This window comes from Staurois parvus, unplaced genomic scaffold, assembly GCF_062004578.1.
Source record: "Staurois parvus isolate SC_StPar_1 unplaced genomic scaffold, SC_StPar_1.0 ptg000014l, whole genome shotgun sequence".
Taxonomy (NCBI): Eukaryota; Metazoa; Chordata; class Amphibia; order Anura; family Ranidae; genus Staurois; species Staurois parvus.
This window is the reverse complement of record NW_028317810.1, coordinates 8981089-8996114: the sequence shown is the minus strand read 5'-3', so window position 1 is coordinate 8996114 and position 15026 is coordinate 8981089. Positions and strand designations below refer to the sequence as shown.

The 15026-nt window shown below is 40.7% G+C and overlaps 1 protein-coding gene across 2 annotated transcripts in view; it reads left to right on the top strand.

Annotated features, from left to right (window-relative positions):
* KSR2 (kinase suppressor of ras 2) overlaps positions 1–15026 on the top strand; it is a 645462-nt gene that overhangs the window by 530106 nt on the left and 100330 nt on the right. For both annotated transcript variants that reach the window (XM_089677203.1, XM_089677211.1), the window contains exon 15: positions 10916–11012. In XM_089677203.1, coding sequence (XP_089533329.1) covers positions 10916–11012 — 97 coding nt within the window. The remainder of the gene's footprint in view (positions 1–10915; positions 11013–15026) is intronic.

Below are 15026 nucleotides of genomic sequence, written 5' to 3'. Positions count from 1 at the left end.
TGGCTGAGAAGGGCTGACCAGAGTGTTCTGGTGGGGGAAAGGTGTCCCCCTTTCAAAACACAATGGTAAAGCAGGGCAGATTGCTGTACTAACATGGGATAGCTGGTACAGCGGCTCCTCCTGAGCTGTAAGGCTTTTTTTCATTTAGCTCGCTGGGGTAAAACTTGTAGTGTGCATCAGGCTTTAGAGAGATTGTTGTGCAAGGTACTTTCAATCTTGGACAACTCCTCCCACCCACTCCACAATATGGTGGTCAGTCTGAGGAGTACCTTCAGTGATAGATTGTTACAACCACGATACACCACAGAGCGACACAGTAAATCATTTTTGCCTTTGGACATCAGATTGTATAATTCTTCTCTGTGAGTACTGGATGTGAGGATTTAGTCTGGTTATGATCCAGTTTTTTATGTAGTTTTTAAATTATGTTGGTATTAAGTTAACTATGTGTAATGATTTTGGGGTAATGTTAGAGAAAGTGGTACAATATTTGCATTTTGGTAGTTTGATTTTCTGTTATTTTTTTCTGTGTTATTTATTCTATGTAGTATTTTAATAGGATGGTATGGTTGATTACAGTACAGTATTAACCCCTTCCTGCCAGCAGTATGCATATATGTGGCCCACTGGACTGGGCTTTTTTTCCATCGGGCCTCATATATGCGTATCTGTCTTTGTGCTGGGAGCACTCTGCATGGCACACTCCCAGCACACAGAGCGGGGTCTCACCGGGAGCCCCCCATCCCATACTAACAATCGGGATCCAGAACTCCCGGTTTCAGATCACCTGATCGCTGTGATAGCCTCTGATTGGCTATCACAGTGATCAGTCTCTGTAAAGATACCTTGTATCTTTCTCTCTCTTCTTGCAGAGGGAGAATGCAAACTTAAATTGTGTGAAAATAATAATAATAATAGAAAATAAAATAAAAAATACCTAGATCAAGGTTTGATTTAAGTCAGTATCTTGGTCAGTGTTAGGGTCAAAGGTCATGGTCAGTATATTTTAGGCAGGATTAAAAAAAAATTTTTTTTAAATTATTATCAGCGTCAGTTAATGTCTGTAGGGGTATATACAACTGACATACATGTATGTGCTATCGCTGTGATCATCGGCAGCAGAAGAATTTATTTTGGGTTGTTCTTTGGTAGTAAGTTATGGTAGTAGCAAGAAACATACAGCTAAATAAAAAAAAATATTTTTTTTTTACTATTTTCGGCCAGGTTTCCTTTGATAATTAAAAGAAAAAATCAAGAAATATCCATTACCATTTACCAACAAATGAAAGCCTTATCCGTCCTTAAAAAAACAAGGTAAAATCCACCTGGAAATACCAAGTAATTATGATGATATGTATGGTCTTACTAACAAACCACAGCGCCTCTACGTGTGTACTGTGAAGGTATTTAATAGAAAGATAAGTAGTAACTCACATCTTAGAATTTAAAAACAGGCTCATGGGTAAGAGGGTGAGACATCTGTAGCCAGACGTTGTTGTGTGACTAATCCAGAGAGGAGATCGATTGAGTCCGCCAGCAGGTGGTGCTGTGCATGTGCAACATGGATGGTAAGCCTGGTGGAATCTCCAAGGTGTCTGCCAGCTGATGGTGCTGTGCATATGCATTCAAACGCATCGCATTTTCATAACATCAGATGCCAGATGTGCTGATCCCGGACATCATGGAGACTGTCAGGCTTCACCATCTGCTGCCAGAAACCTTGGAGATTCCACCAGGCTTACCATCCATGTTGCACAGCACCACCTGCTGGCGAACTCAATCGATCTCCTCTCTGGATCAGTCACACAACATCTGGCTACAGATATTTCACCCTCTTACCCATGAGCCTGTTTTTATATTCTAAGATGTGAGTTACTACTTATCTTTCTATTAAATACCTTCACAGTACACACTTAAAGGCGCTGTCTTTTTTTGGTTTCCTTCTGCAGAGTTATGCTTTGCTCCTACGCAGTTTGCCCTTAGTGCCTACTGGACTACCTTTACCCCTGCCAATTTGGAACTCATCAAACATACATGGACTGCCACACCATGCGCTTGTTATCCCTTTTGTATGGTCTTACTAACGCATGTCAAAGTTGCAAAATTTTGCTTTTGTTAAAATTACTATTATTTTAAATTAAAAATACTATTATGTTATTACTATTATTATTATACAGTATTTATATATAGCGCTAAAAGGTTTGCTCAGCGCTGTACATTATAGTGAGGGACAGAACATGAGACAATACAGTAACAAAACAAAGCACAAGGGGGTCAAGGGCCCTGCTCTTTCGAGTTTACAATCTAGGATCTAGAATCTGTTAAATTAAAATTAGATTATTTAAATTAACATTTGATTTGCCCTTAGGCAGAAAGGGTTAAATTAGTTTTATTTGGTATTAATTGCTGTTATTGGTAGTGTTATTGTTGTGTCTTCTTTCTGTTTCTAATGATTTTTGTGTTGTCTTTGTTGAATGTAAGTGTATTTTAGTAATTCCTCTTTGGAATTAATAAAGTATTCTGAATCTGAATGAAAAGTATGTGTAACACGAATGTAAAAAAACTGGTGTCCTCAAGTCTGTGGCAGAAAAAATTTATAATTTTACATTCTTTGTTCTTTTGTGTGGTTATCCCTCATGAGTATATCATTCCAGAGTAGGTAAAAGCTAGGAAAGTACTGCTCATCTGATGCTGTTGGAGCTGTTCCTTTACATTTGTACAGAAACTGTGCTAAACGTCAATATGGTGTAATGGATGGAACGAGCACAGATGTGACTTTTTCAGGCCTTGGGCTGCAAATCAGCCATTCTCCCTTTCTAAGTAAATTACATCAAAGTTTTACTGAGTTGGATTTAGAGATTTTAGTGATTCTTTATTCTAAAACAATATGCTGTTTTCAAATGAAACTAAAGTTCTTTTTAAATAGTGTGGGATCTGTCAATAGGCTCCAAGGATGAGAAAAAATCTAACAAAATAAAGATGTAAAACTTTTACAGAGAAGGTGTTCTAGCCCATACAGCAGACTGTGTAGCAATTATATATTACTGTGGTCTTTCGAGGTGAAATAACTAGTTTGTTTAAATTGACCATACTAGCCTTGAATCTGAGGTAGCCTATCAATTTGTGGAAATTTATGATGCAGATGAAAAAGGAATGACTCAGAAAAAACTGTTTGTACTGTACTTTCTTAGTAAGACCTTCTACGAGGTCTGTGAGAATGCCACAGCTGCAAATGTATGTCAAGAGAAAGCTTGATTAGATTTAAAAAATAAAGAGAAAAAAGCCATTTAAAAGTGTTTATAGTGAGCATAACTCAAAGGCTTTGAACAGTACAACTGATGTGAACAATTTGTGTTGCATATTAATGTTCTCACAGACATTTTCTCTACTAATTATGCTAATTTTTTATAAAAACTGCTCATGTTAATAGAAAAACACTTGCATACAGCCAACTTGTGATGTTAACTGCTACAGGGCATCAGGGCTGCGCAAAATCACGTGTATATACTGTGTATATATATATATATATATATATATATATATATATATATATATATATATATATATGTGTGTGTGATTTTGCATTTCTGGGTAGGGGGCGCACGCGCCCTACCTGCACTGCCATTGGTGGCCTCAGCTATCAATCACCAGGGCCTGCCCGCTGATTCCCCTCTGGCACCCCTGTCAGCTCCTGCACATTGCTTGGTATTGCATAGCAGAGATTTTCTGACACAGTGAAACACACACACAGTACACAGTAAAACAGCACACAGTTAACCCTTCGATCACCCCAGATGTTAACCTCTTCCTACCCAGTGCCATTAGTACAGTTAACCTTTTGATCACCCCAGATGTTAAACCTCTTCCTACGCAGTGCCATTAGTACAGAGTCAGTGCTTTTTTACTAGCACTAATCACTGTATTGGTGTCACTGGGGATGTCAGTGACACCAGGTCAGTTCACCCCAGTGTCAGAATGCGCACTGCAGTCCCGCTATAAGTAGATGATCGCTGCCATTACTAGTATAAAAAAAAAATTCCAGTATAAGCTATAACTTTCACTTAAACCAATTAATTTACATGTATTGGGATTTTTTTTTTAGCAAAGACATGTAGCAGAATACATTTTGGCCTAAATTTATGATGAAATTAGATTTTTACATTTTTTTATTGGATATGTTTAATACCAAAAAGTCAAAAATATAGGTTTTTTTCCAAATTGTCAGTCTTTTTTTGTTTGCAAATAATAAAAAAGGCACAGGTGATCAAGTACCACCGAAAGAAAGCTCTATTTGTGGGAAAGAAGACAAAAATGTAATTTGAATGCAGTGTTGCATGACCACGCAATTGTCAGTTAAAATAACACAGCGCCTTATCGCAAAAAATGGCCTGGTCAGGAAGGGGGGTAAATCCTCTGGAGGTCAAGTGGTTAATATACTTAAAGTGTACATTTACACCCCTAAATCAGTTTACCTCTCTGCACTCCCCACCCATCTGTAAAGTAAAAAATACTTTTGTGCTGTATGTTTGGTTTTTTCCTTACAACTCTCTGGCATAGGCGAGCATGATGTGTGCTCCTCTTGTAGCCTCCTGGGATATTCATGTTTAAAGTCTTACAGGCTCACAGTCTGAGTAGAAAAGCATGCTTCTGTCATGTTGCAGGGAAGAACCCTTGCTCTCTATGTGGAAGCAGGGGTTTCTCTGAAGAAATCCATGAATCCCCCGCAGCTGAGTCAGAGCATACGCTTTGGTGATTGTAGAGTTATAGAACTGACCAGTAGGGAACATATTGGACCTTTACAAAGAGACCATTGCTTCTACACAGAGAGCAAGAACCCTTTTTCATACAAATAGTAAAACTTTGAGCACAAGGTTTTGGAGTTTGAGAGCTGAGATAGAGTTTGAGGACCCACACGCATCCACATATCATTATGGGCACGTGTACCAGTAGGCAATAATGAAATGCTGGCGCATGTATTGCATGCATCCTTATGTTGGAAAAAGACAGCCCCCATGTGCCTTACAAGCATGACCCCCAGATACATGATGGGACTTTATACCCAACCATGTTACTGACCAGTTGCCAATTAACCTAATTAGTTGCAAACGTGTCTTCTAACTCTTCCTTTTTAGTACCACTTCCTTTACCAGCTTTTTGTTACCCTGTCCCAACTTTTTTGGGATGTGTTACTGTCATCAATTTCAAAATTACCTTATTATTTTTCTTAAAATGGTATATTTCCTCAGTTTAAATTCATGTTTTCTATTTTCTATTGTGAATAAAATAAGGGTTTATGAGATTTGCAAAGCATGGAATCCTGTTTTTATGTAGATTGTACACAGTGTCCCTACTTTTTTAAATCGGGGTGTAGTTCAGCAACAGCCGGAGGGCTGCAATTGCCCACCCCTGGTGTAAGTGCACCCAATAATACCACTGTCATTGGTGGCCATCATTAGTAGTAATGGTAAACCCTTCAACATTGGTGCTCAGGGGCAAGCTCAGGTTGCAATAACAACTACTCTCTCCCCCCCCCATTGGTGGTAAGACTATAACAGCACCCCCATCCCATTTTTCCCTCAGTGACAGGTTGTTACAAAACAATAACCCAACTCCCCTGAGCATTGGTGGTCAGTGGCAGGCTGTAACAATAAAATAACCCTTCCCCAGTTTTTGTGTTTAGCAGTTGGGCACTTTACTGTCGGGCAGAGATCACTCCATCTGCCAGTTCTGGCTTTTTTTAGGGAGTGATCAGTCACCTTGCATACTGCCGCTGCTACTCTGCTTGTTGCTGGTGGAGGCACCAGGGCACCCTCCAAGTGGCAGTACCTGATGAAGACCATATTTGCCCCCCAGGAACACAAGTACGTTTTTTCACATCCTACTGCTTTCTCCTGTGTTTCATCCCTTTTTGTATCTCAGTGCTGCTGGACTTCCCCAGCTTCTTTAGCCAATTCCTGTCTTCATGCACTAGTTCCAGAATCAACTGCTTATCTTTGCTCTAGACCGGCTTCTAACAGTCACAATGGTGGATCACATGCCTGTTCAGTATGTGTTACCACAACCTCTTGGAATACAATTGGAAGACAGTTGTCACCCAACATTAGAAAGTGCAGGTAATCATTCAATATAAGCTGCATAACATTTTTATAAAAGTTAAAAATAATATTAAAAGATTGAAAATAACTTTTAAAATTAACATTTTAAAGCTTATAAGAGATTTAGAGATTAGGTTTAGATATGCTTTAATACCTATTATATAACAGACAACATAACAAATTGGTTTACATTTTCTTTGGTGAATAATTAGCTCCTCATCCTTATATATTCTTCCACTATAAAGGATTTCTGTTTGATACATGAAACTATCAACTAATCAAGACAAAATGGTTATTTACATAGTTTTCAAGGAAATGTCCTTTCTATGTATTAATCAAAACGTTTGGGTCTATTCCAGCAATTAGCGCAGATGAGGTACATTTAATGAATGCCCAATTAGAACTTCAAGGCCCAATGTATCACTAATGGAGATTGTTACTTGGGCTAAGCTATGAATGTAGCTTGTCAACTATTGATTTGTAAAAGTTTGTAAATGAATTCCGTGCAAGTCAGCCGGATTTATCCAAAGTACTAACTGTAAAGTGCAATAACCCAACAGCCAATCAGAAATTGATTTACTGAAATCAGTTTAGAGGGCTTCTTTTTGGGTGTACGAAATGCTGAACTTTGCCCTTTACTTCTTGTGTGTTTTTTTTTTAAACAAACTTCTTGGCAATCATGAATTTGCTGCAAGAATTGACTGAGCAGAATGCATTTCTGCTGTAATAGTTTCATCCAAAACCATATCTGGCCGCAGGTGCGCGATTCCTTAAGAGTGAAAGCACAAGTCAGTACTTTAAGGTTGTTTAGAGAACAGACTTTTTTTTTTCTTCTTTTTTTTGTTTTACAAAGCCTTACCTACTTTTTAAACTGAACCGTCATTCTGGTACAGGTTAATCTTAGTTTCATCAGTCCAAACATTGCTTTTCCAGAACTGGTCTGGCTTTTTTAGATGTTTTTTGGCAAAGTCTAATCTGGCTTTTCTGTTCTTCAGGCTTACAAATTGTTTGCACCTTGTGGTGAACCCTCTGTATTTGCTCTTGTGACGTCTTCTCTTGATTGTAGACTTTGACAATGAGACACCCACCTCCTGGAGAGTGTCCTACACTTGTCTGGATGTTGTGAATTGGTTTTTCTTCACCATAGAGAGGATCCTGCGATCATCCACCACTGTTGTCTTCCATGGACGTCCATGCCTTTTTATGTTGCTGAGCTCACTAGTGTGTTCTTCTTTCCCCAGAATGGACCAAACTGTTGATTTGGCCACTCCTAATGTTGCTTCTATCTCTCTGATGGATTTGTTTCATTTTTGAAGCCTTACAATGGCCTGTTTCACGTGCATGGACAGCTCCTTTAAACGCATTTTGTAGGTTCACAGCAATAGATTCCAAATGCAAATACCACACTTAGAATCAACTCCAGACATTTTACCTGCTTAATTGATGAAGAAATAACCAAGGAGTAGCCCACACCTGGCCATGAAACAGCTTTTGATTCAATTGTCCAATTATTTTTGGTCCCTTGAAAAAGGGAGGGGTGGCTACTCTTAAGAGCTGTAATTCCTAAACCCTTCCTCCAATTTGGATGTACATATCTTCAAATTAAACCTGAGAATGTGCACTTTCAGCCCATATCCATTATGTAGCTATAGCTTGAATATGTTTTGTTAAATATCTGAAAAAATAAAAAATTGTACCTGTGTCCAAATATATATGGACCTAACTGTATATTATAGCCTTTGTTGGCTGTTGTTGGCTATCGATCTTTATCCTGTTCTTCTGTAATAGATTAACCACTTGCCTACCGGGCACTTATACCCCCTTCCTGCCCAGGCCAATTTCCAGCTTTCAGCGCTGTCGCACTTTGAATGACAATTGCGCGGTCATGCAACACTGTACCTATATGAAATTTTTAGCATTTTTTTGTGACAGATAGAGCTTTATTTTGGTGGTATTTAATGCCCTCTGTGTTTTTTTTTATTTTTTCTTAAACAGACCTAAAACCACTGAAAATTTTGAAAAAAAAATGTTTTTTCTTAGTTTTTGTTATAAAATTTTGTAAATAAGTGATTTTCTCCTTCACTGATGTGCGCTAATGAGGCTGCAGTGATGGGCACTGATAGGCTGTACTAATGGACACTGATAGGTGGCACTGATGAGCACTGATGAGGAGGCACTGGTAGGTGGCACTGATGGGCATTGGCAGGCATCACTGATGGGCACTGAAAGGCAGCACTGATACATGGCACTGATACCTGGCACTGATAGGCGGCACCGTTAGGCGGCACTGACTGGCACCGTTAGGCGGCACTGACTGGCACTGTTAGGCGGCACTGACTGGCACTGTTAGGCGGCACTGACTGGCACTGTTAGGCGGCACTGACTGGCACTGTTAGGCGGCACTGACTGGCACTGTTAGGCGGCACTGGCGCGCACTGATAGGCGGCACTGGCGCGCACTGATAGGCGGCACTGACTGGCACTGATAGGCGGCACTGACTGGCAGCACTGATAGGTGGCACTGAATGGCATTGATAGGTGGCACTGACTGGCACTGATGGTTGACACTGAAAGGCAGCTCAGATGGGCACTGATATGTGGCATTGATGTGCACTGGTAGGCACTGATATGTGGCACTGATGTGGCACTGATGAGCACTGACTGCTGGCACTGATGGACACTGACAGGTGGCACTTCTGGGGCCACACTGATCATCAAGGCACACTGATCATCAGTGCCCTGATGATCAGTGTACATGTCCCCTCAGCGGAAAGCCGATTACTGGCTCTCCTCTCCTCTTGAGCTGTCAGCGTGACAGCTCGAGAGGAGAGAAATGCCGATAACCGGCATTTCCCTGTTTACATGTGATCAGCTGTGATTGGACACAGCTGATCATATGACCGAGCCGACATCTTTGGATCTTTCCGTGATCGGTGATCCGCTGTGTCCGAGGGACACAGCGTACCGCCGATCGCCGCGCTCCCTCAGCCGCGCATACGCAGTGAGAATGGGAGGACATCATATGACGTCCTCCCAGAACGAGAGAGCCACCTTGCGCCCATCACATTACTATATGGCGGGCGGGAGGTGGTTAAAGTATGTCAGTAGAGCATTGCCCACATCACTGCAGTATGTTTCTGCTGATTGGTGCTTTATTAATATTACTATTACAGATAGCACAGTGGCTAAATGGTTAGTACTTCTGCCTGGCAGTACTAGGGTCGTTGGTTCAACCATGGCACCACCTCCTTGGAGTTTGCATGTTCTTCCTGTGCCTGTGTGGGTTTCCTCCGGGTACTCCAGTTTCCTCCGACACTCCAAAGACATGCTGGTAGGTTAATTGTCTCCTGTCTAAATTGTCCCTAGTACGTGTATGTATGAATGTGAATTAGGGACCTTAGATTGTACACCCCTTGAGGGTTATGGACTGATGTGAATGTACAATATATATATGTATAGCACTGCGTAAATTGATGGCGCTGTATAAGTACCTGAAATAATAAATATTGTTTAATACCTAACCCATAAAAAGTGCTTCTTTTATTCTAGTTCTTTAAAATAAAAAAAATTTCTAAACAGGCTTCACAGCCGTTGATCCTCCCATTTTTCACACCCATGTGACCATCATGATCATGCATGTGGGTTAGATAAAAAGAAAGTATTAAAGCAGAAGTGCTCCTCTGCCAATCCAGAACCTTGTCTTCTTGTTCCACATGAAGTGCAGAAGACTCACGTAGGGTGGCTAGCTATGAGAAATATAGAAAGATCACTGCTTCCTGAGAGTGATTTCAGAGCATGAACAGAGTGGCAACAGAGGCGACTGGGGATTGCCTGCAATACTGTTGTCATTCTGCGTAAGGGGACCTTTCAGGATCATCAGATAAATAAAAACGTACAATGGTATTATGAAATAAATGAATAGCAGCCATATTTAGATATAGTCATTTAATAGCTTATTATAACTTTCCATGTTTTAGGCCTAATGAAACGTTAAGCTTTTAAAGTAATGGTATTCAGTTTGCTAAAGCATTGTGACATTGTGAATTATAACAGTTGTCATTTTTAAACAAAGTCATTTTTTTAACCATTTTTTTCTCAGTGGTGCTTTCTCCTGCTACCTCTTTGCAACCATTTATTGTCTACATATATGCACTCCTGTGATGTCTGCATGGCATTTCTTTCCTTTTTATTTCAGCACTAGCGTACAACCTTATCTTTTCAAAGCAGTGCACCACTACCTATGTAGAAACCAATACTGTCTTTTAAAAACCTAAACTGCTATGTTGCTGTAAATTAAATGAATATTGGTTTGATGTTAAAGATTCAATTTATACTACACTCTAAACCTAATCAGGTGTCAAGGTATATTCTTAAACATACCGTTTTAGGCTGTATTTATTTTTTTAGTTATTTTTTTTAGCTGATAAGCAATGCCAGTCGCAGTTTGCTACCTAATAATTGTTCTGCCCTCTATCTGCTTTTAACATTACATGATGTCTGGACACTGCATAGAGTCAAATTCAATTTTTTTCATGCAGACCAAATGACTAGACTTCAGTACATTTACAACATGAAATCTAACTTTATCAAATTTTTATTGTACCATGCCAGTAAGAGTGGAATTCTAAAAAAAAAGTCCTTGTTTAGCTCTTCAGTTGGGCTGGACATGGATCTCACCATAGATTTGCCCTACAACCTAATATGAGGATCTTGTCATATGCACCAGGGACAGCTTATATCTTCCATGTATCACCAGTATTATATTATGTAAACTGAATACAAAGTACCTGTCTGAAGGGTTAATAACTGTTTGTGTTTCAGCCTGTGCAAGGGAAGAACATTATACTCAGTGGTTCGAGATGCAAAAATAGTTTTAGATGTCAACAAGACCAGACAGATAGCACAAGAAATTGTGAAGGTAAGTGTTCATTTCAGAAAAAGGTTACTTATCTGTCATTCTACACTTGTCCTGAAGTCCCTTTCTCCATTTACACCTACATTGCAGGAAATAAACAATAAATGTGGAGAACTGCTAAATTACAGTAGATCAGGGGTGTCATTCAATTTCAATGCAGGCCGCATCAGTATTATGGTTGACCTCAAAGGGCCGAATGTATCTGTAATACTACATGTCCAGAGCACCCCACATCCCCCTCTTACATCAGATGTCAAGAGCCACCAAACAATTAGGAGACAAGAGGCTTCCGACCCTCCTTTACCCTTTGCCCCCTTGCCTTATGCTGATACTGGAAAGAAGCTGGGACGGAACTGGGATGAAGAAAGTGCAGGGTCTAGAGGAAGACCAGGGAAGGACTGGAGTAAGCTGCTTGAATCTGCTAATTGCTGGGACCAGGGGAAGCAGAAATGAGGGGGTACTGAGGCTGCACAGGGAGGTGCAAGATGTGTAGGAGGACTCCTGTCTTCCTCTCTGCTGCCGACTGTTGAGACAAGGGGGTAGCACAGCTGCTGAAGAGGTGTGAGGGCCATATGAAATGGCCTGGCAGGCTGGATTTGACCCACGGGCCTTGTATTTGACATGTGCATAGTATATGCAAAGGGGAAACAAACTCTCCTATCATTTATAGCCATGGAGGTTGCCATCTTAGCCTCTGTATGATCTGCAATTGCCATGGTGCTGCTCATGTGATCAGTTATAACACCAGCCATTTGGTAACATGACAGTTTGGTTGAGGAAATAAATTATTGTGACAGTTATCATTCACAGAATGCCTTGAAAGTAAGTGTTTTGGAAAACCGTTAAATCGATGGAGCGGAACCAAACGCACTGATATTACTGTTTTCCAAAACAGATACATTCAAGGCATGCAACAAATGCTAACTGTCACGTTTGCTTGGACTCTCAACAAACTCTCAACGTCTAACCATCAAATGGCTGGTGTCATAACTGATTACATGTGCAGCTCCATTGCAACTGCAAATCAGACAGGTGCTAAGATGCCACCTTCATTGGCTGAAAAGAATAGGAGGGTTTAGTTATGCTATAAGTGTGTGACATTTAGTTTGCTAAAGTTCTGTGTAACAAAAATAAGACATTAAAGAGGAACTAGACCCATCCATTTAATGGATTCCCAAAGCAGGTACATTAAAGGCTTGCATGGTAACAGCAGATCAAACAGAGGCCAATATGGCAACTTCATTGGCTGTTAAGGATAGGAGGGTTTAGTTCCACTTTAGAGTGAAACGTTAGTAAAATTAAGCCTTGATAGATAATTTCATGCTTGCCCCTTTTGCAGGTAAAACATTAAAAATAAGTGCCTACAGTTGCAAGAAAAAGTATGTGAACCCCTTGGGATTACGTGGAGTTTTGCATGAATTGGGCATAAAATGTGCTCTGAACGTCATCTAAGTCACAACAATAGAAGAACATAGTCTGCTGAACATAATACTACACAAACATTAGATGTTGCCATGGTTTAATTGCACATAACATGTAAACATTCACAGTGCAGGGAGGAAAAAGTATGTGAGGCCCTAGCTTAATGACTTCTCCCAGAGCTAATTGGAGCCAGGAGTGAGCCAACCTTGACTCCAATCCGTGTGATATTGGATGTGTTGCTGACAGCTGTCCTGCCCTTAAAAAACACACACCTGTTTTGGGTTTACTGGATTCAAGAAGCACTGTCTGATGTGAACCATGCCTCGCAGAAAAGAGCTCTCACAAGACCTACGATCAAGAATTGTTGACTTGCATGAAGCTGAAAAGGGTTACAAAAGTATCTCCAAAAGCCTTGATGTTCATGTGTCCACGGTAAGACAGACTGTCTACAAATGGAGAAGGTTTAGCACTGTTGCTACTCTCCCTAGGCCTGGTCATCCTGTAAAAATGACTGCAAGAGCACAGTGCAGAATGCTGCATGAGGTAAAGAAGAATCCCAGAGTGTCAGCTAAAGACCTACAGAAATCTCTGGCACATGCTAACATTTTTGTTGACACATCTACAATCAGGAAAACATTAAACAAGAATGGAGTACATGGGAGGACACCACGGAGGAAGCCATTGCTGTCCAAAAAGAATATTGCAGCACGCTTGAAGTTTGCAAAAGAGCACCTGGATGTTCCACAGCACTACTGGCAGAATATACTGTGGACAGATGAAACCAAGATTGAGTTGTTTGGGAAGAACACACAACACTATGTGTGGAGAAAAAAAGGCACAGCACACCAACAACAAAACCTCATCCCCACTGTGAAACATGGCGGAGGGAGCATCATGGTTTGGGGCTGCTTTGCTGCCTCAGGGCCTGGACGGATTGTTCTCATTGATGGGAAAATGAATTCCAGAGTTTATCAAGACATTTTGCTGGAAAACGTACGACCATCTGTCCGCCAACTGAAGCTCCGCAGAGGATGGGTGATGCAACAGGACAATGACCCAAAGCATACAAGTCATTCAACAAAACAATGGCTGCAACAGCACAGAATACGCCTTCTGGAGTGGCCCAGTCAGAGTCCTGACCTCAACCCCATTGAAATGCTGTGGCATGACCTTAAGAGAGCGATTCACACCAGACATCCCAAGAATATTGCTACACTGAAACAGTTTTGTGAAGAGGAGTGGTCCAAAATGACTCCAGATCGTTGTGCAGGTCTGATCTGCAACTACAGGAAACGTTTGGTTGAGGTTATTGCTGCCAAAGGAGGGTCAACCAGTTATTAAGTCCAAAGGTTCACATACTTTTTCCTCCCTGCACTGTGAATGTTTACATATTATGTGCAATTAAACCATGGCAACATCTAATGTTTGTGTAGTATTATGTTCAGCAGACTGTGTTCTTCTATTGTTGTGACTTAGATGACGTTCAGAGCACATTTTATGCCCAATTCATGCAAAACTCCACGTAATCCCAAGGGGTTCACATACTTTTTCTTGCAACTGTATATTGTTTAAAATCCAGTAATGCACTCACCCTCACCTTGTTCTGCACATGCTCAGTTGCTCTCTATTCCTGACACTGTGCCTAAAATCAGAGCCACTAGAGACTGATCAGCTGACAGCTTTAGGAGTTATTGTTGATGAAGGGGGAAGAAAGCGTCCGGAATGGCACAAACTGTGTGGAGGAAACACAGAATAGGGAGGGAGAAAAGAAACTCTGCTGCTAGAGAGATACAAAAGATAGTGTTTTATCTTATTTCCCTGATATTCTCCCCTTTCTACCTCATGTCAGCTTGTGAACTTCACTTCACTTCACTGTGAAGCTTCTGTCAGCCTTCTTCTCTATCTGAGCCAAGACATACAATCAAGGCTGGAAATGTACATATAATTTGCAGAAAGTGACAATTAGCTTTTGAGACCAAAGAGAGGGGGAAGGAATCTCTGGGCTTCAACAAAATGGCGGCATCCAGCAAAAAAAAAAAAAAGACAGGAGCAATGCTGTCAATTTACAGCACACATTAATTTTGGTAGCATAATTAGGTATCACCCCAGTACCATTTTTTAGAGCCAGCTGCCGGTTGCTCAGGCTCTCCGGCCCCACTAGGAGACCCGTGCAACCAGTTAGTGCATCCGCCAGCTGTGGTAACCTGGAAGTGATGATCTAATATCACTTCCAGTTTACCATGGTGTCATCAGCACCATTTTAAAAAATCAAAAGCATTTGAAAACACCAGTCTTGGTGTTTTGAATGCATTTGAGGGCAGAGGAGGGATTTGGGGTCTTACAGACCCCAGATCCCTCCATAAAGAGCAATAAAAGTGCTAAAAAAAAGTTAAAGCACAGGGCCCCGTCTTGTGTTGGTCTGGTCTCACCCACACTATTTTCAGTAGGGCTGTCAATGGCGAACAGTGAAAACCCTGCACTGAGAACATCCAGGGCCAGGCTTCAGGCATAAAAAAACAAGAAAAAAGGCAAAATCATTTACAAATCCAAAATCCCAATCTGTTTTAAAAAAGAATGTATTGATGACTTTTTATC